This window comes from Vitis vinifera, chromosome 8 (genome assembly GCF_030704535.1).
Source record: "Vitis vinifera cultivar Pinot Noir 40024 chromosome 8, ASM3070453v1".
Classification (NCBI taxonomy): domain Eukaryota; kingdom Viridiplantae; phylum Streptophyta; class Magnoliopsida; order Vitales; family Vitaceae; genus Vitis; species Vitis vinifera.
Genome location: NC_081812.1, coordinates 3,578,065 through 3,604,765, shown reverse-complemented (window position 1 = coordinate 3,604,765; position 26,701 = coordinate 3,578,065). Strand labels below are relative to the sequence as shown.

Genomic DNA, 26,701 nt, shown 5'->3' with positions numbered 1-26,701 from the left:
TAATTTCCTAATTCTTATCCAACATTAAAAACAAGCCAAACAAATGAAATTCCTTCTTTATTTTCAGTGTACGGATCCACGGTTTTTGAATTCAAAAATCAAATCCACTCATAAGTCATAAGCCATAACAGCGCCACCAATAAACTTAGTGGGCGGTGACAGGTTGGAAGCGGTGGCAGTGGGGCCACTCGCGGCCCAAAATAGAAAAAATGCCCAAATGACAGGCGCAACGTTGCGAAAATATTCGGTAGCCCATTACTCCCAAACGCAGACATGCGCTGGGCCATGCGTGTGGGCCCCATACACAATCCCAGTCTTACCATTCCTAACTCACATCTCATCTCGTGAGATATTTGATACTTTAACTAAACTTAATTATCTCAAGTCAAATTATCATATATATATATATTGAAATTATTTTTTAATTTAAAAATAATTGAGATTTAGATCTTCATAATATATATATATATATATATGTTTTGGTGGGTCTAACACTCCATATAAAAGCAAATTTTGTCCCTTTTTTATTTATAGAAAATTTGCATGATGTTTTTGTTGTTATATGAAAATATAATATTAGGTTATATTTGGAAAGTGTTTTAAAAAATGTTTTTGAAAATCATTATTTGATTTTTTGTGAAATAAAAATCTGTTTTGAGAACATATTTTAAAAATAATTTTCATATGTAGTGTTTTACTTTTAACTATTTTTTAATTATGTAATTATTATTTAAAACAATTTCAAAATATAAATAAAAACAAATAAAATATGTTTTTAAAAATATGGAATTGTTTGATAATTATTTTTTAAAACAAATTTCTATTTTCTAGAATAAAAAACTTAGAATACTCAGTTTGACAATAAAAAACTATTTTATATTTTCTATTTTATTTTTAAAAACAAAAAAATGGTGCTTAGAATATTTTTTGAGTTGTCTTCTATAGTTTTCATTTGTTTTTTGAAGGCTATTTAAAAAAAATAATTATACAAACATTTAACCAATATTTGGATCTTAAAAAGTTTGAAGGAAAGTGGGAGGGATAAAAAAAGAAGAGAAAAACATAGAAAGAAAGAAAAAGTAAATGAAAATAAAAAATAGATTTAAATTCAATAAATTAATTTTTATATATTATTTCAAAAAATTTCACTTATTTAACTCTTATATATAAATATTAAATAATTTTAAAAAATATGCAAATTTATTAAAATTTTTAATTATATTTGATTTTTTTAGATACTAAAACCAAATATAAGAAAATAATTTTTCTTAATATTTTTTTATTTTTGTAGCACTTTCCCAAAACTAAATATAACATTAAAATGATTAAAAATAAAACACAACATATAAAAATTATTGTTAAAATATTAAAAATAAATTAACAAAATTTTAAGTTTTTAAATAGGCTTTTATTATACAAAATATTAAAAAGCAAATTTTAAAGCTATTTTAAAAAACCGTTTTCGAAAATAATTACCAAATAAGAATCATGTTTTTTGTTTTTTGTTGTCACATATATTTTCTATTTTTATTTTAAAAATAAAAAATTGTTTTATAAAACAATAAACAAGATGTGCCTTAACATGGTATGGTTATAAAAAGGACAAAGTATTAAAAAGGGTAAATTTCTGGCTCATTTCAATTTATGTAAGAAAGTACAATAAATCTTATTTATTTTCGAGGAAAATGCCTCCACACAGCTTGATGGAATTATGAGATGCAACTATTTACCATAGCCTAAAATATCGCGATATTTTAAGTCCCTCTAGAAACTGCGCATCATCTCGCCGAACCAAAACATATCCTCTTACGTAAATGCCCTCGTAAACGCGGGACCTTCTACCTGAACAGAGGTCTAAAACGGTCATTTAAGCAGACTAACGTTCCCACAACCTTCATTCACGGCCAGTCCCTTCTCTCTCTCTTTTTCAACAAAAAGACCCGTTCTTTCTCTCTCCTCTTTCTTTCTCTCTCTACTCTCTTCTCTCTATCTCTCTAGGAGACCCCCCGGGGCCTGGTTTTTCCAACGATTCAAAACCAGGTCCAGACCTAGAGGAGGTTCTCTCCAATCTAGATCTCGACCTTTCTCTGCATTTTCTTTCATTTTCTCGCACTTTCTCGCCGTTTCGTTCGTTTTCTCGCGGCTCCTGTGACCATGAATGACCTTTTATCGGTAAATTTTTCGTTCTCAGAATTCTGAAAGCTTTCTGTTTAAGTGTGTAGATGTTTTGTTCTGTTTGTTTGATTCGACTTTGCTTTGATCTGATGTCGATGAGAAGCTGTAGAGGTTGAATTCAAATGATTTTAATTTTGTTTCTGGAACTTTTTGTTTGTTCCTCCGTTTGTAATCATTTGGATCAATTTATGGCTTGGATGGTTATTCAGAAAGGGTAGAGACACGAAATAAAGTAATTTTGAATCTTTGGTTTTGGTTGTTTTGGAGGCGGGAGAAGAGGAGCTTCTGCTCAACTGTGCCTAATGCTACAATGACTATATCTTTGATAGAAGCAGCTTCTAGTTTTATAATCCAAAGTAGCTTGAGTTCTCTAAAAAAAAAGTTCTCTGGCTGTGTCTCAAAATCCAGATATGATATTATGTTGTAAGCTGTAGTTGAATCACACTGATTGCCCTGAGTATTTGAAGCAACCAGTTCTTTTCTCACATCTAAATTGTGATCTGATCTGACCTCTTATGCATTCTTTGTCATCAGCACGCTTACCCCTACTGTTAAAAGATTATCTATTCTGTCTCTTATATATGAACTTATTGAGGCTATGGTTATAAGCAGACCTTTGTTCTCCCTGTTCCTTAAGTATTGATGATCCACTAAAAGGGAAATAGAGGTTGCCAATGTTCAAATCGGGCTATGTTATAGAGTCTCAGTTCAAGATGTTGATGTTGATTGTTTGGTTCTTTAAATTATTTTTTGATTTGATTATAGTGGCTTAGTAACAAGAATGAACTTTCAAGTTGGCTTTTTATGCTGTCATCTTTCAAACATTGGTAATTTTGATTTCTGCAAAGGTTGTCTGCAATGTCTAGTAGGTCCAAGAATAAGTAATTGGATTTGAATTTACATCTTATTACATTGATATGATGCTCGTGGTATCTTGTGTTTTGGACAATTAGATAGATGTCTGTTTGGCACCAGGGTGGAATTGGTGGGTCGGTGTTGTTAAGAAAAGCAAGCAGTAGCCTTTTCCTTCTGAAAATGTTGTAGTAAAGGTTTAATGTGTAAACTGCAGCCAATTGTATATTTTTATCTCTGTATATACTGACCTAATGGCATTTCACAGGAATCTTTTGAGATCCCTCGGGGTCAAGCTTCTAGAGAGGGAGATATTGAATTAGGAGAACGTGCTCTACAAAATTCAGGGGAACTGGGATTGGAAAATTTCTTCAAGAAGGTGGCTTTAATCTGTTTCTTATTTACTTGTGCAAGAAAAATATCAATGTTACTAATTTCTTTTTCTTTTTATTGTTTCTTCCTTTCTTTTATATTTTATTTTTCTGTATGTGGAACTTGAGTATCCTTTTGTGCTTTATCCATCTTTCGTCTGACAGCATCAAACTATGCTCCTGTTTCTTTCTTTTTCCAGGTTCAGGAGATTGAGAAACAAAATGACAAGCTGAACGTGCAACTCAAAAAACTCCAGGTATCTTTTAGTTATGTTTTCATGCTCTTGATTATCCTGTGGGCTGCAAACCTGCCATCATTGTTTAGATAATCATTTTTTTTTTTAAGTGAGAAAACATAATCAGGACACGTTGCATGCTAGAAGAGGTTTTCCCCTTTCTTGTGACATTGAACCAACTAAGAAATGCATGTCTTGCTGAATACTTGGGTTCTATGAAATTATAGTTCAGTGACATGTTATCTGCGAGTGCATCAGGGTACTATTGCGGTCTTCAGGAAAAAAATATTTATACTGAATAGGCTAATTTTATCCCTTCAACATACCAAAGTGTTGGATGATTTCTTCAGGTGGGGCTTGAAACTGAACATCTGCTGGTTGGGTATTGTAGTTATTGATCTATGGAGTATGTTAGACACTAAAAGTGTGTTTGTATCTAAGGTTGTTAGGATCAGAACTCTAGTTGAGGCCCAAAGTTCAATCTTTGGAAGAACGTAAGCTTCCAAATGGAATTTGTTGGGAATGGGTCCTCATCCTCAGAGTGAAGAAGTGAAAAAAGATTTAACTGAGAGTAGTCTTGAATTGCAAGGAGACCTCCATTTGTAATCCATGTAGGATAGCTTTAAGGTAATGTTGTAAATTGAGGTTATTCTCAAGAGGGTTTATGTCCATCCTTGTACAAAACAGGAGGGAGCTTTTATGTACTCTTGTTCAGGTTTTTTTTTTTTTTTTTAACAGTATTATATTGCAAGAAAGCCAAAGGGGGATGTTGCAAAGGAGGTATAAGAGTTACTTCCCAACATATGCATGTACCTTCAATTTAGACATATTGTATTACTATTATTATTATTATTATTATTATTATTATTATTATTGATAGGCTTAGACATGTTTGAGTAGTATTTTGCTGCTCCTCCAAACAGCTATTATGTGCAAATCAAAGAGAAACTTTCATTGAGAATTTTGGAATTAAATAAAAATCACATTTAGTAAACTAGTTGTTTGAGAAACTTTCTTTATTTATTTGTTTTTAAATAAAAATCACATTTAGTAAACTAGTTGTTTATCTATGTTTATAAAGTTTGTATCAAACTGCATTTTTTTTTATTGACAATATCCTTACAATTTGAATACCTATAAATCCCAGATTAATCCAATAGACAGGTGAGAAAAGTTTTTTGATGTGTAGTAGACGCATTAGAAATTGCAACTCTTGAACCATGGAAATCCATTAGGCTTGAGAAACATGGTGAAGATTGAAAAAAAGAAAAACATTCCAAAGAGAGAGAGAGAGAGAGAGAGATAGAACTGCCAATGGATACTTGAATTCTTATCCTTTATCATTTATTTTATTGGTAAATTTTTTGTACCCATTGGGACTTGAACCTAAAATCTCCCATAAACCCTTCCTAACTGTCAAAATATCGTGTGAATGGCCGAATACCTTGGCCTTGAGTTTTGTATATTATATATAGACTTTACAAGGATGCTATACTATGGAAAGCAAATAAAAGCAAATAAATTCCCGCATGATTCTAACCCTATACATGTAAACTATAATATGTCAAATAATGTATGTTAACTGTACAGAATAATAAATGGAGAAATAAGGAAACAATTGTGGGCTAAAATAAGGAAAGAAGTGTGGACAGCAAAGCTGTCCTTTGACAGCCCCCCTCAAATTGATGTAGGTTGATCAACAAGCATCAATTTGCTACTTAACAAGCAATGTCGATGACGAGGGAGAGCCTTGGTGAAGATATCAGCAATTTGTAAGTCAGAGGAAATATGTGGAAGAGTGATAACACGAGCTTCATAGGCTTCACGGATAGGGTGACAGTCCACTTCAATATGCTTTATGCGCTCATGATAGACATGATTGGCCGTGATTTGAATAACACTTGTATTATCGACATGTAGAGGTGTAGGATCGGTCTCAGAAAAATCTAACTCCGGAAGCAAACCTCGAAGCCAAATGATTTCAGAACAAGCAAGAGACATCGCCCGGTACTTAGATTCCGTGGATGACTTAGAGACTCTGTCTTGCTTCTTACTTTTCCAAGAGATCAATGTATCACCTAAGAACACACACCAACCAGTGATGGAGCGATGGGTATCCGCACAACCAGCCCAATCAACATCACTATAAGCAACAAGACGAGTAGAATTGCTTGCAGGGAAAAACAAGCCACGAGTAGAAGTGCCTTGAACATAGCGTATGATCCTACGAACAACAACCAAATGAAGATGATGAGGAGTCTGAAGGAACTGGTTGACTTGCTGTACAACAAAAGAAATGTGCGGTCTAGTAATGGTGAGATAAATAAGGCTATCCACCAACTTCCTGTATAAACTGGGATCAACAAGTAAGTCGCCCTCCTCTTTGCGAAGCTTGACATTTAATTCCATGGGAGTATCAACAGAAGTAGCCCCTTGTAGACCAGCTGTAGCCACCAAGTCACTCGCATACTTATGTTGATTAAGGGAAATACTAGAGGGACTATGATGCACCTCAAGACCAAGAAAATATGTGAGAGACCCAAGATCTTTCATATGAAAGGACTTGGAGAGATGAGTTTTGAGTTGACCAAGTAAAGCAGAATCGGAATCAGTGATCACAATATCATCAACATAAACCAAAAGAACAACAATACCCATGTCTGATTTTCGAAGAAACAAGGAAGTGTCATACTTGTTCTGCCTGAATGAAAATTGTAATAAAGTGGTGTGGAATTTATCAAACCAGACCCTCAGAGCATGTTTGAGATCATAAAGAGAGCGACGAAGCTTACACACGTGAAGTCGGAGAGGGAAACAATCCCGGGGGTGACTTCATATAAATACACTCTTTAAGATCCCCATGAAGAAAATCATTTTTTACATCCATCTGATGTAGTGGCCAATCACTGGAAGCAGCAAGAACTAGAATTGTACAAACAGTAGTCATTTTAGCCACAAGAGCAAAGGTCTCTTCATAATTGACACCATATTCCTGATTATTCCCAAGTGCAACAAGCTGAGCTTTGTAACGATCCAAACTTCCATCAGATCGGACCTTGACTGAGTAAACCCATTTGCAACCCAGAGGAACAATAGTGGGAGGACAGGACTCAATGTCCCAAGTGTGATTGGCCTTTTTATCAATAGGTAATGTTGCTTCAATACCCAACCAAAGGGCCATTGCGGTACCAATCAAAAAAACGGTTGTCGCTACTGGACGACGAAATGGATTTTGGAATTTATTAACATTTTCCAAAAAAGGTACTGTTAATAATCCCGCAGGTACTGAAACCATTAAAAGAACACCTAATAACTTATTAGGTACTGTACGAAGTATTTGAAATACGGGAAAGAAATACCATTCAGGTAATATTTCCAAAGGAGTTGCAAATGGATCTGCTGGTTCACCAATCATTGATGGTTCTAGAACCGCTAAGCCTACGTTTCATGCAATAGTACCTAGAATAACTACTAGAAAGATATATAAAAGATCATTGGGCCATGCGGGTTCTCCGTAATAATTATGACCCATCCCTTTAGATAATTTAGCTCGCCAATGAATGGCAAGTGCTTTTCCTTGTGTGGATCCTATTTCAATGGGAACTTGATGAGTTGATCTGCCTACATGTCTTGCTTTTACAGCTATATCGGGAGTTACTCCACGTATTGCTTGACGTAAAACAGATAGTGGATTTGTTTCTGTCTTTTGTTGAATCTTTTTCACGGATTGATAGATAATTTGATAAGCCAATGATTTTTTTCCGTGTTTCAGAATATGGTTAACCAACATGTTAACTAATCGATTACGATAAATTGGATCGGATTTTGCAGTTTTTTCTTCTGTAGTACCTCGACGTGACATGAGTGTGAAAGGGGTTCAAGAATCAGTTTTCTTTTTATCGTACTTCTATTTATCGACAATATCTTCCGTTTCGTCCAAGCAGGATCTGAAGTATCTGCCTTATTGGGCAGAATGCCTTCCGTTGTGGGTTATCAACCTACCCTTAGTATCGAAATGGGTTCTTTATAAGAAAGAATTACTTCTACCGAGGAGGGGTCCATAATTTCAATTCAAGCAGTTTATGTACCTGCGGACAATTTGACCAACCCTGCCCCTGCCACAACATTTGCACATTTAGATGCTACTACCATATTATCAAGAGGATTAGCTGCCAAAGGTATCTATCCAGCAGTAGATCCTTTAGTTTCAACGTTTTTGGTATTTTGATATTATTTGTATCAATGATCTAGCCAATCATGAATAATTGGTTATGAAACCATGTAAATATAAATTATCCCTAAATGATAAAAAAAATTCATTTCTATTCTGAAATGTTCATGCATGAAATGTTCATGTAGTAAGGGTTGAATTAACTGAGTAATCAACTTTCTTAGAGTCACGTCTAGGGGAGGAATTGGGTTTTAGATGTATACATAGGGAAAGCCGTGTGCAATCAAAAAAGCAAGCACGGCTTGGGGAGGGATTTTTTACCTTTTTTTTTAACAAGAAAATTATCTACTCTATCCGACTGGTTCCGGGTTCGAGTCCCGGGCAACCCATTATCATATTGAAATCATGTGATATGATGAATCATAAATAAAAAAAAAAGAACCTCTTTTATGGGATGCTAGACTATCTTGTCTAGGTACAAAGCCAAACGAGTCTTTGTTCCTATTTTTATTTTAGTTTCCCCTAACCTAGCCTTAAGAGACTTAATCCCATTAATTGAATTCCATTTGTACCAAGAAAACCCTCTTCAAAAAGGCGTATTCATAAAAATATTTGGAAAAGGAAGGGATGGCGGGCCACGTTAAAGGCTTTTGCGTTAGCGTGTCACAATTAATTAATCCTGTTTTTTTTTTTTTTTTTTTTTTTTTGTAAAGACGAAGAAACAAATTCTATTTTCTCTCCAAGCGGCAATTTCTTCCTGCATAGCTTGTCGCCAATAATCATGCTTGGCAGCATGTGAGTAGCATGTGGGAATATCAAAATTGGACAATGCAGTAGTAAGGCTGAAATAGAATTGCCAGAACTGGAAGAGGGAAATCCATACCTATTTGAAGGTACAGACACTTGAGGAGAGCGACGTACTAAAGGTGCTGGAGGTGCTAACTGAATGAATCTGGAGCGTGGTAGGATCAGATATCGGGTGAGCCACCGAAAGAGACTCTGGGCGGGAGCATCTCGTATACACAATACCTGGTTGAAAGCGAGAACTGACTGGATGAAGATCTGAGAACTGCTGCTCAAAGGAGGGGAGGACCACAGTAGAAGGGGATGGCACAGTAGAAGAGGATACATGAAAGAAATGTTGATTTTCAAAGAAAATAACATTCCTAGAAATACGTGTACGATGTAATGTAGGATCATAACAAACAAATCCCTTTTGACACATATTATATCCCAAGGAAGCACATCGAACATATTGAGCAGATAATTTATGTTGCTCATGAGGAGGTAAATGAACAAAGCATACACAACCAAAAATACGAAGGTGATCATAACTAGGTTGCTTAGCAAATAAGCGGAAATAGGGAGACTCCATATGTAGGACTTGAGAAGGTAAACGATTAATCAAGTGAGCAGCAGTTTTAAGAACCTCTACCCAAAACATGGATGGAATAGAAGATTCTAACAAGAGGGTACGTACCACATCTAGGAGATGACGATTTTTGCGTTCGACAACTCCATTTTGTTGAGGAGTAGAGGGACATGAACGTTGATGAATAATACCCTTAGAAGCCAAGAGTGCTTGAAACTCAGTAGACAAATACTCACCACCGGAATCTGTGCGTAATGTCTTAATAGAAGTAGAAATTTAATTGTCAACATACGCTAAAAACTTAGTAAAAGTACAAAAGACCTCCGATTTAGAGCGAAGAAAGTAGACCCAAGTAAATCTGCTACGATCATCAATGAAAGTCATATAATATTTAAATTTCTCATGTGAACTAACCGGGGAAGGTCCCCATACATCACTATGGATAAGATCAAAGCAGTGAGATGCTCTACTTGCATGCAAAGGGAAGGGAAGAGTTTTACTTTTACCAAGTTTGCAAGAATCACACTCAAGAGATAAAGAAGAACAATCCTTATTACCAGGTAAATAAGAGTTCAATACATGAGATAAGAACTGAGTATTGGGATGGCCTAAACGACGATGCCACACCATACTAAGATCTGAAACACTATTACAAGCAAAAGACTTAATAGAAGAAAGTGGAGAAAAATCTGGAATAGGTAAAAATAGTGGAAACAAGCACCCCACTTTAGGTCCCTTCGCGATCGGCTCCCCCATTACCTGGTCCTGCACAACACAACCATTACTAGAAAAATTAACAGCACAATTGTTATTAACTAATTGACCAACATAAATAAGATTTGTGGAAAGCTGAGGAGCAAGAAACACATCAGTGAACTTAGAAGAGGCATTGCCGATAGCAACTATGGGCAAAGAGCTGCCATTGGCAGTCTGAATGGAAGATTGACCAACGTAGGGCCGAACATGACACAAAGCGGTGGGATTATTAGTCATGTGATTAGAGGCCCCCGAGTCCACATACCAGAGTTTAGTAGAATTGTTACCTTGGAACCCCATTGCTGATAATGCTGAAATTATCATCCGTTGCACCATTTCTGGGGTGCAGTAATCTGGTGCAGGAGGTGCAGGAATAGAGCACGCAGCTGAAGGAGAGTCGTGTGCTGTAGAAGTTGCTACAGGAGGGACAATAACCGAAGTCTGAAATGCTTGGGCCTAACGATTCTAGGGGCAAATACGACATTCTTTGATAATGTGACCCTTCTTGTAATGAGAACAAAACTTCTTAGGACAAGTGGCAACAATATGCCCATATTCCTTGCAGCAGAAACACTACAAGTTTTTAGAATGCATAGGTGGTCCGCGTCCTTGGGCAGCATAAGCTACAGTTGCCGTCCTGGAACTGCCATGAGATTGCTCCAAAATAGCTTGAGTACTAAGGCGTTGCTCTTCGTGAAGTAACTCACCAAAACAAATATCAAGAGAGGGAATATGAGATTTGTTCAGTAAAGAGGAGTGGACAGATTCATATTCCAGATGTAGTTTCATAAGAAACCGATCACGCCGGGTAGTCGCGTGAATAGTTTGAATAGTTGAGAGAACGACAATAGGAACATCCGCTCTAACCAAATCAACATATTCATGCCAAAGAGTCAGAAATGCCGAGTAGTAGTCCTGGATGGAAAGACTACCATGTTGAAACATGGCAATCGCAGGCTCTAACTGAAAGCGACGAGCATCGTTATCCTGATGATAAACTTTCTTCAAGTAAGCCCACATAGATTGAGCGGAGCGATGGGGTCGCAAGTGGGTGACAATATGAGGCTCCACTGAACTAAGAAGCCAAGATATGATGCGTGCATCAAGCACAACCCATGAAGGAGAAGACCCAACATCTTGAGATTTGTCAACAGTGGATGGTTTTTTAACATCCGTGCCATCAATATGACGCCAAAGGTCTTTTCCCTTGAGAAAAAGTTCAAACTAAAATGCCTTGGTAGAATAATTTGTGTCTATAAACTTAACACACACAGGTGTGAAATCCATAGAAAATAAATAGAACCCGAGACAAAAGGATGGACCAAAAAAAATCCTAGAAGAAAACTGACCCACAACAGCTACAAAAATACCAAGAAAAATGGTTGTGGTTGGGTGCATCACGGATCAACACAGACTTGACCAAAAGACACGAGAGGTACCTTCGAAACCGAGAAGACAGAAAAGAATTTGAGAGAAGAAAAATTAGCAACCTTGCTCTGATACCATGTCAAAATATTGTGTGAATGGCCGAATACCTTGGCCTTGAGTTTTGTATATTATATATAGACTTTTCAAGGATGCTATACATGGAAAGCAAATAAAAACAAATAAATTCCCGCATGATTCTAGCCTATGCATGTAAACTATAATCTGTCAAATAATGTATGCTAACTGTACAGAATAATAAATGGAGAAATAAGGAAACAATTGTGGGCTAAAATAAGGAAAGAAGTGTGGACAACAAAGCTGTCCTTTGACACTAACCCTTTACCACTTGAGCTAGGCTTCAAGGGCCTTGTCTATCCTTTATCATTCTAGGTCTCGTAGATTCCAATCCTTGTGACCGCATCCTTGAGTTCCTATCTTTTGTCATTTCTAGGTTCCATAGATTCCTATCTTTGTGTGTGTGTGTGTGTGAGAGAGAGAGAGAAATAGAGCTGCTAATGGAAGAGGAACTTTCATTGGAATTTTTGGAAAATGCACCTCAAGCCTCTTTATTGTTTTAAAACAAATCACATTTAATAAAAATAAGTTGTTTATGTATGTTTATACAATTCATATCAAATTGCATTTTTTTTTTTGGCATTTATTGATGATATCTTAAAGATTTGGATTGCCTATAAATTCCTAGTTTATCCAATAGATGAGAAAGGTTTTTTTATCAATCTAGCATGATGTGTGGACACATTAGAAATTTTTACTGATGAAAAAAGGAAATTCATTAGGCTTGAGAAACATGGGGGAGGTCTCATGAAAGAGGGAAAAACAATCCCCACCACCTCACAACACCCCCCCTCCCCCAACACACACACACACACACTGTAGAGAGAGAGAGAGAGAGAGAGAAAGAGAGTTAAGAATGGTGATTCATGCAGCACTAGCGACTAGAATAATTCCTCCACATTCTGAGATGGTAATAAAGGCTGTGGACAGTTTGTGATTTGGCTGTTAAGGATGAAAGATGTTAATTAGATTTTAAGGTGGAAATGGTGTTAGAATGGGTTTTCATCTCAAAGGTCTGGAGTTAGTATAGTATGCAGCTGAAATTTCTGGGCATCAACTATTGTGGGCTTGAGCGCATAGGTTTATAGGTTACAGATGAGAGGAGACTGGATTTCTTGTGACTTAAAGTAAAACAGTACTGCATAAATTTAATTGAAGAAGAAGAAAATTCAAATATTATGGACTCTGGGTATCACAATTAGAATAATGTAGCACCCAGGGTTAGAAGAACAATATTGCAGGAGACCTTATGTCATGTGCAGGATTGTGGTTGCATCACATAATCCTTGAGGAGCATGAATTACCAGTGAGAATTTTCCAAAATGAACTCCTTCAGTTCTGCCCGGTTGAGAAGAATCAACCTGTGATTTGAAACTGTGGAACCTCTAGTAAAGATCATGGTGTCCAGGCATTGGAAGTTGTTATTAAGTGATGCATTTACAATTGAAAGTGGATGCCCCTTCCATTTGATGAGTGCTTCTGGTAGCAACCTTCATTAGTAGAAACTAGGTAGTCATTGGTGACATCTTCAATTTCTTCTTTCAAGCATAATTTACAAGATGGCAATGTAAATAAACTAATTTAGCAACATGATATTCGCCTCTTCTAGTTAAAACAATATCCTTGAGATGCTTATAAGAAGCTTCACAGCCTTCACTCAAGGGAGTGGGTCCATACAAGTTCTTAAGAAAATCACTCTCACTGCTTAAGTGCTTGACTTGAAAAATGACATGGACATTAGAATATCTACAACTTTGAGCATCATCCTATGTATTGAGCATATCGATGCTATGCTCATGATCCTATTATTTTTCTTCTTCTTCCAGCCCCACATTTAAAGGAAGAAATGAAGATGTTATTGAATATTCACACTTTCAACTCAGGGAGGCGGTTACCAGTAGTATTTTTATCAAGTTGGAGGGACATCAAGCTTGAATGAAGCCCCTTCCTTTTGGTAAGTCTTAAATTTATCTTTCATGGTTGTTTTTTGGGGCATCCAAGACAAATGGGGATCAGTGGCGTGTTCAAAGAGTGTAGGGGCTGCATGCTAGTCTTCTCCAACCCCTAGCTGGATTTGGCCTGGTTATCGAGGCAGTGATGTTAGCACTAGTAGAAGTATTGGTAGAAGCATCCTCAACACAGGTCAATGACCTTAAGGTGGAGGGGAACTTGGATATTGTTCTCCTGGGTGACTGAAGGTAGAAGAGGGCATACGGGATATGACATGTGGATTCTAGTGATATTGATCTGTCTAGAGGTTTGGGTTGTTCTTTGCAACAAAGGGGACTAGGTGAGCCAACCATGTAGGAGATCACTTGGCTAAGCTAGGTGTAGAGTTGCTAGAGGCCTACCAACTTTTTTTTGTGGTTTTTGATGGCTGTTTTGTTGGGTTTTATGTGGTTGATTTTATCTTGGTGGGAGATAGTTGTGACCTTTCGTTCTCTAGTTTGATAGGAGGATATCTGACTTATCCTTGTACTAATTTTCCTCTTTCTGTAACAAAATGCTAATTTTTCCTACCCAAAAATAAAAATAAAAATAAAAAAGGTGGGAGGGGAATCTGCTTTTAATTGTGCAGCAACCACTTCCATTGGCTGGAATAAGGCCTTGAGGAGAAGGAATGATTTTAAATTACTAAGGTCGTGTCTTCTCAATTGGAGGAAAAAGATGAAGATCAATTTAGAGAATTTTCTGGCAACAATTTATGCTCTTGATCTTTGATGCAATTCTTAGATTGGACATAAGGCCTAACTATTGAAGGTGTGATGTAAGGCCTATGATTTTTCTTATACTAATTTCCTGCTTTGTTGTTCTTCTAATCCTACATGTGAGGCCTATGGGATTCTAGGTTTGGCGTATAGAGTGTTTCAACTTTCTTTTTCTTGTGCTGTTCTAATATTATCTGTGAGGCCTATGGGATTCTAGGTTTGGTGTATAGAGTGTTTCAATTTTCTTTTTCTACTGATTTCCTGCATTGCTGTTCCTTTTTTTTTTTCTTGGGAATCTGTCTTGTTTTGATGGATCAATAAAACAACCCTTGTTTCCATAATATTTATATATCCTAATCTTCTTCCATCTTTAAGCCATAAAAGCTAGCTGCCTAGTATTTTCCAGAAGTACCAGAAGATGAAATTTTCATTTATGTAGAAAATTATGAGGCATGATAAGCTATTGCCACTTACCAAAAAAAGGGGGTGAAAAGGAGGTATTTTTACATGTTATGCTCCTGATCAGAAATGATAGTCTGGGTTACCATCTTGCAGACTATAAGCAGAAAGCTGTTTTGCAGCTCAGAATATCATGTAAGGTATACTTTTATTATAATACTCACAGCAAATTTTGTGTGCAGGATGCACACGAGGAGTCAAAGGCTGTAACCAAGGCTGCTGCCATGAAAGGTAACCTTCTTTCTGTTGCATTCTGTTGATTTTTGTGCAAAAGTGTGCATGTTTGCAAGTGCTGGCACTTTCTTTTCTATTTTTCTTTTTTTGACAGGCAACCAATCCAAGCATTTAGTTTAAAATTTTTTAAGATTAAATGTAGAAAGTAGCTATTCTTTTTCTATTGGCATGTGGTGTTAGGAATTTTGTATACATAGCTTTTAGTATTGATACAATGACAGGGTCCATTTAGTAACATCTTAGCAATCAAACTGAAGACGTTGAAAAAGGATCTAAGAGCCTAGAATAAAATGGTTTTTGGGAATGTCTTAACCAATAAAATTGCAGCTCTAAATCTGATTGGCTTTCAAGATGCCAAGGAAAGGGAAGTTTTTTCTTTTAGTGGAAGAGATTGAGGCTAAGGAGGCAATATCTGAGTATAATAAGTGGGTAGTAATGGAAGAAGTCTCTTAGAGGCATAAATCAAGAGAACTGTGGCTAAAAGAGGGATAAAAATACAAAGTTCTTCCATAAGTTGGTCAATGCTATAGGAAAAGAAACTATTTGGCTAAAATTACGATGAATGGAGAACGATATTACAGGAAGCAAATATAAAGGAGGAGCTGGCCAATGCTTTTTGTAGCATTGTTTCTAAGTTGAGGGAGTCAGGATTGAGTATTGGTAGGATGACCTTTGAATCATTGGGAAAAGAAGATTTAGGGCTCTTGAGGAACTTGTTCTTTAAGGAGGAGGTCTATGCAACTCTTTCTAGCTTGTGCGGGGCTAAAGCCCCTGGGACAAATGGTATTTCCATGTCTTTTTGGCAATTTTGTTGGGATTTCGTGAGAAGTGAAGTGATGGAATTTTGTGAGGAGTTCCATGAACTAGGTTCCTTTGAAAAAAGCCTAAATGCCACCTTCATAGTGTTAGTACCAAGAAGGGGTTGCAATAGATTTAAAAGAATTTAGATTAATTAGCTTGGTTGTGGAACTCCTAGAAAAAGTCTTGCCTAGTAGACTAAAAAAAGTGGTGTAACTTTTCAGCATGTGTTTGTGGTGGGTTGTCCAATTTTGGATGTGGCCTTATAGCAAACAAAGTCATTAACTCATGGTTGAAATGCTCCACTAGTAGGGTCGTATGTAAGTTGGATATTGAGAAGACATATCATCATATTAGTTATGGTTTTTTTCTAGTGATTTTGGGAAAAAGGGGGGGTTTGATCTCAAGTGGATTAGGTGAGTTAAGTGGTGTGTCTTTACAGCATGCTTCTGCGTCTTGATTAATGGGATCAAGTTTTTTCCAAAGTTCTAGAAGCTTGTGACAAGGTGACGGTCTTTCTCCATACCTCTTCCTCTTGTCTATGGAGGTGCTTTCTTATATTTTGAACAAAGTTTTCAAAGACGGGAATGTAAGGCGAAGCATTTAGTGCCCATGAAGCGAGGCATTAGCCTTGAGGCAAATTTAGGACAATAATTTTCATAGTTAACAAATATTTAAATTATGCCTTAATCTTGAAGCTGTGAAAAGCGCACTTAAGGCATGCCTTAGCCATGTCCTGACCCTTAAGGCATACGTCTTTTAGGGTTGACAATTTTTTTGCTTGTGCCTCAATGCATTGTTACACCACCTCACCCTAAGACATACTTCGATGTGCGCATGAAGAACACGTTTAAAAACTTTGATTTTGAATATAGCAAAGGGAAGGGGATTCATCACAAATTTCATAGTTAGTGGAAGAGGTATAGGAATGGAGGCATCTTATATATTATTCACCAATGATACTCTTATCCTTTGTGATGTCTGTAAGGAACATTTGGAGCACTTAAGTTGAACTTTCATATGTTTTGAGGCAATCTCAAGTTTAAAAATTAATTTGGAGAAAAGTGAACTGAATCCAATTGGTGGGGGCGGGGGAGCGATTGTAGACAACTTGGCTAGTGTTTTTGGTTGTAGCATGTGTATTTGGGTGTACTGTTGGGAGCAATGTTTAGATTGTCATGGTTTTAGGATATTGGAAAGGATTTAAAGGGATTTTCTTTGGAGGGGAGGTATCCTTAAGAATAAGACCCATTCAGTGAATTGGCTGACAATTTGTATGTACAAGAGAAACAAAGGTTTGGGTATTAGAAGTTTATCTATTCTCATTTAGGCCCTTCTCGGAAAATGGTGTTGGAGATTAGCCATTAAAAGGAATTCCCTTTAGAAGCAGATGATTGCTGGGAAGTATAGGAAGGAAGAGGGGAGATGGTGCTCAAGAGCAGAGAGGGAAGGTTATAAAGTGGGTTTGTGGAAGGTGATCCAAAGTGGGTGGGGGATATTTAATAGTATAATGGTTTTAAGGTGGGCAATGGGCAAAGGGTGAAATTTTGGAAGGATAGATGGTGTGGTGACTTACCACTAGAACTGTCTTTTTTGAATTTGTTTCCATAAGAACCACCAAAGATGCATGGGTAGCTAAGGCATGGGATTAGGAAGGGGAGCGGGGTTGTTGGAATTTTCTTTTCTCAAAATTGATCCATGATTAGGAACTTCAGGAGGTGGAGACCTTTTTTAGGAGATTGCAAGACCAGCCAATTAGTAGTGATGTAGAGGATAAACTCTTGTGGTTGGTTTTGGAGTGTGACAATTTGTTAGTTAAATTTCTTTACTTCATGTCTAACAGAAGAATGGAGGATTCCTTTTCAAGCATGGTTTGGAATCCTTGGATTTGTCGAGGGTTGGCTTTTTTTCTTAAGAAGTTGAGTGAGGAAGGATTTTGACATTGGACCAACTCAAAAGGAGGGGGGTGGAAGAAGCTAAACGAATGTTATGTTTATGAAGAAAAAGAAGAAACAACTTATCACATCCTCCTTTATTGCATGAAGGCAGTCATCTTGTGGCAATCAATATATGCCCTATTTGGAATAAAGTGAGTGTTGCACTCCTCGATAAGAAGCATCCTTTTGAGTTGGATCTTTTGTTGTGAATAAGAAGAAGAAAGCTTGGAGAGGGACTCCTTTGTGCTTATTTTGGAAGGAAAGGAATAAGAGAGCATTTGAAAACATTGAAAAAGTGGATCAAGCAGTCAAACAATCCTTTATGAATAAGTTTTTTGAGTGAGTTAACTTGTACATATGAGATTTCTCAATGTTCATGATAGACTTCATCAGTTGGTTGAGCTTTAAGTGGGAGAGGGAATTGTTTTGGCTCTCTCTCTTTGCCATTTCTAGCCTTTTGGTGCCTTTGTATATGTCGTGTATGCTTTTGCGCCCCCTTTTGTTAGGCATTTTTAATATATTTGATTTTTGCCTATAAAAAAAAAAGTTTTTAGCATTGATGCATGATGTCAAACATACGTAGGGATATAAGATACTTTTCACATGGAAAATGATATGTGTCAAAAAAAATTTATCATATGTTGGTTGTAGTGTGTGATATGGTATGATACATATGATATGCACAATGTGTGCATATATCGACTATTTTTGGTTGCTTTTGATTGCTTAAATATTGTAAACATGTATTATTTAAATTAATTTTCATTGTTACATGTAAATCAATTTTTAAGCATTAAATTTTCTCTTTTTTTTTAAAAAAAAAGAAAAAAGAATTTGCGGCCATATATCTGAGGTTATATTATTTCATGATCCATCATCCATGATAAAGTATTAATACTCAATATGAATGAGAGAGAGAGAGAGAAGGAAAAAAAGTTTTTACTTGATATAACAAAATATGATTGTGTTCTAGAGGTCATGGTCATTGTAGACTCCAACAATCAAATGGAATTAACTTTCTATATGTGCTTCTCTGGTTAACAAATGTTGTAATATTCCCTCCGGTAAAATTCCGGAAGTCACAAATATACCTCCACAAGATGCCACCTACTAAGTTTGCCTCTGATCCCATCACTATTGTTGCTTTTTACGCCATGACCACTGCAATTGCCCATGCCATTCCATTCATCATTGTGGTTGCCACCACCATTATCCCCTCATAAATACTTCTGACTAGAAACTCATTCTTGCATAATGAATTTGTCATAATTCAGTCTAAGATTTCACAATTTTTCCCTAAAAGCTGTCTAACCAAGATCCTCATTTTGAGGATTTGGGATGAAGAGTCCTCTTACAATCTCCAAAATAGGGAGCTCATGTAAGTCAACTTTAAGATTGAAGGCCTGCTTCATGGCGTCCAACCTGAATCATCATAAATACTTCTGACTGGAAACTCATTCTTGCATAATGAATTTGTCATAATTCATTCTAAGATTTCACAATTTTTCCCTAAAAGCTGTCTAACCAAGATCCTCTTTTTGAGGATTTTTGGGATGAAGAGTCCTCATACAATCTCCAAAATAGGAGACCCTATAAGGAACTCGTATAAGTCAACTTTAAGATTGAAGGCCTGCTTCATGGTGTCCAAGTTGGGAGAGAGAAATTGAAGAATTCTGGTCATCCCCTATTCATAACACCTCAAATCTAAATTGAGGTGGTGCAGAATGAAATGCCCAATTGTAGTTAAGATTAATGTCAAACACATGGTATACTGTACTGACATTATGGAAATGTTGCACCCAAAATTTACTTTTATCAATTTTTATTTATTTTTTAATTTTTAATCTTTTTAATCTTCTTTTCATTTATTTAAAACCTAAATTTGCTCCATCATTTGGTAAAAACTACCTTTTCTTTTGCTATTTACGATTTTCTGAAGTTATATTGCATCTGTTTGAACTGAGTGCTCATGATTGATCCTGTTGTTGCCTACAGCAATTAAAAAGCGAATGGAGAAAGATGTTGATGAAGTTGGAAAAATTGCCCGTTCTATAAAAGCCAAAGTTGAAGAACTTGACAAAGAGGTAAGACTATTTGTTGCTGCTTTGAGTTCATTCTAACAATTTTCAGTTCTTGGAGTTCTTGTTTGACCATAACTTTTTGTGGCCCCAGAATTTAGCCAATAGGCAGAAGCCTGGATGTGGAAAAGGAACAGGTGTAGATCGATCAAGAACTGCAACAACTGTGTAATCTATACTACAACTCTGCTTTTTACCCCTTTTTTTAACAGCTAATCTATTAGAGACCCCTAGTCATTTGCCTTTTAGATGCAATTTTAAATTGATATTATTTAAGGTGTCTGATGGTGGACAATGTAGTATTATTATGCATGATAGCTGATGGTTGCCACAATATAGGGGATAATGTGAGTTTTTGAAAACATGCATTCCCTCTGAATTTCCAGCAGGAAAAATACTGGAATGTCTGTACCATAGTGAATCAGGGCCTTATTTTTTGTTCCTTGTGTAGAAAGTTTTGAGGTGTGAAAGATCTTACATCTTAAAATGTTCTACTACAATGATGAAGTTTCTTATGGGTCTGGTTGGAACCTGAAATAAACGGAAAAATTGTTCTGTTTTACTTTCTGCAGTTTGGAGCCAAGGATGATCTGGATAAAAAATATGCTATAGTTGCAATAAATTAAAAGAAAACAAATAAATTATATGGAAAAATTACATGTACTTCTTGGAGCAATATTTTCCAAAATAACAGACCTAGAAATCAAATTAGTACTTTATTCAACCTGGTTTAGTGGCAACAACTTCAAGAACTGCATAATAAGATCTGAATAGAAGTCACAGTTATCACTACATCCATGGATCATGCTGTTCTGTACACAAATTCCATCATATAGATCACTGGAAAACAAATCAATGAAATTGTTTTTCTTTAAATTCCTGAGAAATAAGATTGCCTCTATGTTTGTATGGTAATAATGTCTTGAAGAGGCTCTTCTGATCCCTGGTTGTCAACTTGGAATCAAGGATAGCTAGATATGAGACACTGGATATTCTTATTTATCTGAAGGTAAGCCCATTATTGGTCATTAAGATTTTTACAGATGAGTGGTTGAGATCTGGAATTGAAGGAGCAGGGTAGAATCAAGTTGGGTTCTCAAAGTGTCTGCTTGGGCTATTTTTATATCTAGAGATTAATATTGCTAGTCCCAGAGGCCACCCTAGCAACAAGGATAGTGGCAAAATATTCCTTTTGTTTTTGGAACTTGTGCTAAGACAGAAGTGCATTGGTAATGTAATGCTGGTGGGGGTTGCAGGTAGATGATGAAATAAGAGAATAGTACATAGGAACTTCTCAAGGAAAAAACGAAAGTGGTTAAAGGTTCAATTTTCAGCCCTTGCTGCTTAAGTTGTATTATGACTTGCGATGAATATATCCGAAAATCATTTTGAGTTATCATCAGCAGTCTGTAAAATTAGTGTTTTCTCTCTCTCTCTCTCTCTCTTTCTCTCCCACTCTCCCACTCTCCCACTCTCTTTTAGTTTGCATCTACATGAAACATGCTGAAAACATCTTATCCCTCAAGGGTGGCTAGTGAGGTGGTGGGGAAATGTGGACAAATAGTTGGAAATTATAGAGAAAAGGAGGGTTGTGCTCAGAGAACCTAATGGGTCAGGCCTTTGGAAAGTTTCTGTTAAAGGTTGGGGGCATTTTCTAACTAGAAAGCAGGTGACTGTAAGGTGTGGGCAATTGACTAGATTTTGGTTGGATTTCTGGTGCGGTGGGACTCCCTTAAAAGACAGGGTCACCCTTTTATTTAATTTGGCAAAACTAGAGGACACTTGGGTGGTTGGAGATTGTTAGCAGGTGAAGAATGGCTTTCGAGAGTGTTGATGCCTGGTTTAGAAAAAAAAAAAGAGAGCTTTTTGATTGGGAGTCTGAGGAGATGCCACCAATTTTACAGTTAGTACTGATAGAGACCATCAGAAGTGAGGTAAAGACCAAGCTAACTTGGAAGGTTTCAAATAGTCTTCTCCATAAAATCCTACCACAAATTTTGGTGGCTTACAGAGTGATTTCTTTCTCTGCAAAAAAGATATGAGATGCAAAGCCATGTCTAATGTAGTTTTCTTCATCTGGAAGGCAACATGTGAGAAAATCCTCACAATAGCTGAGCTCAGCTGATGAGACACAGTTCGGTGATGTTAATCAATGCCTTTGTAAATGTGAAGAACATGCTAATCAAATTCTGCTGTGTTGTGGGTGGGCATCTAGCATGTGATGCCTCCATTTTATTTTATTTTTTGTTTTTCTGTTTGGAGTCTCATGTGTTCTTCCCTGTACAATCTAAAGATTTAATGCTTGGATAGCATGGTAGCTTTGTGGCAAGAGCTGGAAGGAGGCTTGGAAAATGGTGCTCCTCTGTTTATGTTGGACAGTTTGGAAAGAGAAACAGAAATTTCAAAGCATTCAGAGGGGGCATGAAAAGTTTCTAACTTGAAAACATTGTATGCCTTGGATTAGTGGCTCAGAGGAAGCTAATACAATTTTTATTCTAGATTTTGCAGATAGCATAGACTCAACTTAATTCGGTCCTTTTTAATCCTTTTTGTTGGTTTTTGTGTGCCTTCTAGACCCCCCTGTGCAATGGGTTATGCCCCCTTTTGTTAGCCATAGTATCTTCTTGCAATTAAAAAAAATAACAAGTGGATTTCAGAACATTTAGTTATGACAAAACAACTGGATTTTCTTCCCTGAAAAGTATAATTTGCAGTATGCATTATTTTTTATGCATCATGGTAGACTAGACCATATTTTTTCAATGGTCTTATTATTCATGTCCTGCCAGTTTTAGACATTGATACACCGAAGGCCTTAATTCTCTTTCTTAAGGAGCACAAGAGTAGCTGGGGTAGTTTAGCTTGTTGAAATTACACTCCTAGATTTTCTTTCCCTCAATTTTCTGTGTGTGAAATAAGTTAAAAAAAATGTCTTCTTTTACCTTGTAATAGTTAGAATGCCTGGTGATGATATTTCCAAAGATCTGGAAGTTTAAATTCTCTGTAATCCTTTGATGGTCAGAAAACATTGCTGGACTTATCCAACCTGCACCATCTTTGTGATTCTTTACCAAATTTGTAGCTTTATTAATTTTATAGCTCAAGTCAACCAATCTCATTTTGTAAATGGTTATGTTTGATTGCAGTGCCTTGAAAAAGAAGTTCAAAGACAAGATGGCTGAATTTCAGGTAGGTTTGATGTCTATGTTTTCAGTCAGTCCTTCCTTCTTCCACTTTCTCAATTTTAAAGTTCTTAAAAATGTTTTCAGGTCCTAAGAGAATCCATCCATCAAGAATATCGGGAGGTGGTGGAAAGGCGTGTTTTTACAGGTTTGAATCCTTCACTTGTGCATAATAACTACATTTCCTACAATTTGATCAACTGAATTTTCATGACACAAAGATGATTTTATGTTTTGTTGGTTTTTGTGATTGCCAGTGACTGGCACAAGAGCTGATGAGGAGGTGAAAATTATTGCACCTTTGACATGTGAAATTAACTTTTACATGTGATTTTTCATGATCTAATTCTTCAATATTTTACAGACAATTGACAGATTAATTGAGACTGGAGACAGTGAACAAATTTTCCAGAAAGCAATTCAGGAACAAGGACGAGGCCAGGTTTGTCTCTTTTTCTTTTTCTTCCCTGAACTCCTTTCTCTTTTCTTCAAATTCTCTTGGAATGGTGGAAAGATTTAATGTTATATAAAAAATAAAGAAGAAAAAAAAAAAGTTCGAAGATGGAAATTTCTTTCAAGAAACTTGAGGATTACTTTTTAGTAACATATTGAACAACCTGTGCTACGCTCAAACCCACCTTTGCTAGCAGGAAACATAGTCTATCACTTAACTCTCATAATTATGTCTTCTTAATTTTATTTTTGTTTTTGCGAGTTGTTGGTTGGGAGTTTTGATTTGTATTGTGGACACATTGGCTGCAGATAATGGACACATTGGCTGAAATTCAAGAGCGACATGATGCAGTTAGAGAAGTAGAGAGGAAGCTTCTTGATCTACAGCAGGTATATTTCATCATTCCCTTGCATTTGCTCTTTTTTTTTTTTCTAATAAAATCTTTATTTTTTAAACACATGACTGCATACTAATCACATGTTAAGTATACATCACATTATAGTATTGTGCTTTTCTTTGGCAATCCTCGTCTATTCTTTCCTTGGTTCTTTCATCATGGTTTGAGATATCCTTTAGATTTTACATTGTGCATGAAATTAGAAAAAAAGAAAAGAAAAAAAAAAGGAGAGAATTTTTATTTGCAGCAGCCTTGCTCTAGACATAGAGAGCAAGATGATGGGTTCATAAGACCTACTTTTGTGCCACTGGCATAACCAGTTACTTACAGATGTACTAGTGGAATACTTTCAAATGGGAAATTACTCAAATATTCAAGTACAGAAGGAGAAATGTTAAACAGGCCACTTGGAACAAATGTTCTGTCATGGAAGAAAGAAGTGTTTAAATCAAAGGATATAAGTTTTATCAAAACTCAGCTTGTGCAAATACATGCAGTTTTATAAATACATTCCTGTCTCGTGCAGATATTCTTAGATATGGCGGTGTTGGTAGATGCACAGGGGGACATGCTTGACAATATAGAATCACAGGTATGGAAGAGAAAATTCCTTTGGTATGGTTTCTGCTTGTGAAAAGTACCTAAGAGTTAAGTAGTATGTGTTCATAGTCATAAATAAGTCCAAATTCCACTTTGGGCAGGTGTCTAGTGCAGTAGACCATGTGCAGTCGGGTAACACTGCCCTCCAAAGGGCCAAGAAGCTACAAAGGAGCTCGAGAAAATGGATGTGCATTGCCATCATCATCCTTCTTATCATTGTGGTGATCATAGTGGTGGCAGTGCTCAAGCCTTGGAGCAAGAATGGTGCTTAGCTGCATGGCTGCTGCTCTCACCATATGGGATGTATAAAAATGTAAGAGTTATGGCATATTGAAAAAACCTTTTGAACCCAGATTGTTTCCATATCCATATTTCCTGGTCCATGCTTTCTGAACCCGGCTCATCTGTACTATTTTTCAATACTAATGGTTGAGTGTGTGTTACATACTTTGGAACGTTACCATTATTCTTTTATTTGTAAAAAGGGTCTATTCTATTTCATTTCATAGGTTGTTTGCACACAATTGCCGGCTTTCTCTGCATGTCTGGCTTGCCTTCTTCTTTCTTGGTCGACTCGTGTCGGATTCCTCTCCTATTGAGGTAAAAAATAGTGAAAATGTATTCAACCTAAAACATGTCACATTGATCGACACAAACACGACTTAGTTATTATATGAAGATTCGTATTAATAAATGAGTTACATTGGATTATATATGAATTGACTTTAGATCATCCGTTCATGCAAATTTAATTCATTCATATTATTCAAACTCTTTAAACACATTGACATGATTATATTTTATTTAAGTTTTTACAATTTAAAATTTCAAATTTTATTATTTTAAAATACCTTGTGGTTGTTTTAACTATCAAATTTTTATTTTTAAAATTTTTAATTGGTTTAATTAGATTATGTTTATAGTATAGGAAGTAAATTTTACACTTATTTTTTTATTTAATATTTTAATTAAAATTTATTTTAATTTTTTTTTTAACTATATGTATTTATAATTAAAAAGTTTTTTTAAATTTTTATATGTAAAAAAATTAGTAAATTTATATAAGTTAAACATGTCAATGAGGTTGGATTATAAAAAGGTTATTTTAATATAATTAAGTAAATGAGTCGCAAGCGAGTTAGATCGTTTATGAGTCATTTTGATATGATGAAGTAGATGGATTAGATTTTTAAATCTGAATATGATCTGTTTATTAAGAAAGTTATATGGGTTACCATGAAAGACTACACGTAACTCAAACTTACTCAAATTTGTATCATTTGTCATATTGTTGTGTTGTATCAAAATTGTCACCCTCCTAAGTATTTTCTCCAAAATTACAAATATCATGTTGGGTTTAGCACTACAATGCCTTTTTTTTAAAAAAAAATAAAAAAAATCAATAATATATATATATATATATATATAGAGAGAGAGAGAGAGAGAGAGAGATGAGTTTTTAACCCAATTAAACTTGCGAGATATTATAGATAATATATATGATCAAAGTAATCACAAAATCACATAAATAAACAACGAGACAAAAAAATTTTACGTGGAAAATCTTCACTCTAACTGTAGAGACAAAAAAAAACCATGGGAATTAAGACTTCTAATCTAAATCCATTATAGAGAACAAGTTATATGGATTTATCTAGCAGCTTTACCCTAAACACTTACTCTCCAAAACCTACAACTTGTTTCATGTCTGCAATGCAACAACCTCCAATTGTTCCAATAAATACGCTTTAGCCCCACTAAAAGGATGCAGGTTTTCAAACACCTAAAATTCAATACTTGAATTCTTTGATGAGAGATTGGGAATGGTGTGGCTTGTTAAACTTGCTTTTCAATAAAATTCCTCCAGAATCTCTAAGTGTCTCACCCTTTTAGGGTCGAGATACTATAGGTCAACAAATTAATGTGATTTGTGAGACACAACAATTATTAGAATTGGTATCTCGAAATTTTCAAACTTGATTTACGTGAATATTTCTAAATATTCCATCATATTTTGGAAAATTGAGCAAAAGTGCTTGAGTGCATTTATCAAACACTTGAGTGTTGCTTAAGCACTTGAGTAGTGCTAGCACTTAAGCGTTGTTCCTCGCTTGAGTTGTCCTTGCTATTTTTAAATATTAAATAAAATACTTTTTAATTCTAGAAAAATATATCGATCCTTGTTATACCCATGATCACTTAACTTTCCACAAGCCAAACCTTTTTAGACGTACTTGTGACTTTTTGATTGGACAAACAACAAATGGAGAGTAACGTGGTGTTTGTTTTTTGGATGAATAGAAAAAATCAAAATATTTAGCTTTTTCTATTTAGATAAAAGTAACATATTGACATCATCCAGTATAACTAAAGTGAATTTGTTATCAATATGTTTAATTTAGTTATGTTGGATGATGT

At 35.7% G+C, this 26,701-nt stretch overlaps 1 protein-coding gene across 2 annotated transcripts; it reads left to right on the top strand.

Moving 5' to 3' along the window:
- The first annotated feature begins 1,889 nt into the window (after window positions 1-1,889).
- On the top strand, window positions 1,890-24,996 carry LOC100265088 (syntaxin-132). 2 transcript variants are annotated; one of them, XM_010654909.2, is made up of 14 exons: window positions 1,893-2,172; window positions 3,296-3,406; window positions 3,599-3,655; window positions 14,786-14,834; window positions 19,568-19,656; window positions 19,745-19,818; window positions 22,797-22,839; window positions 22,920-22,980; window positions 23,090-23,115; window positions 23,197-23,274; window positions 23,595-23,675; window positions 24,210-24,275; window positions 24,385-24,596; window positions 24,793-24,996. In XM_010654909.2, exons 1-13 carry the CDS (start codon window positions 2,155-2,157, stop codon window positions 24,553-24,555), a joined length of 924 nt encoding a protein of 307 aa, XP_010653211.1. In that variant the 5' UTR covers window positions 1,893-2,154; the 3' UTR covers window positions 24,556-24,596; window positions 24,793-24,996. The 2 variants fall into 2 exon arrangements, with proteins under 2 accessions (XP_002266162.1, XP_010653211.1); XM_002266126.4 differs by lacking the exon at window positions 24,793-24,996 and having other exon boundaries at window positions 1,890-2,172; window positions 24,385-24,789.
- The last annotated feature ends 1,705 nt before the right edge of the window (window positions 24,997-26,701 follow it).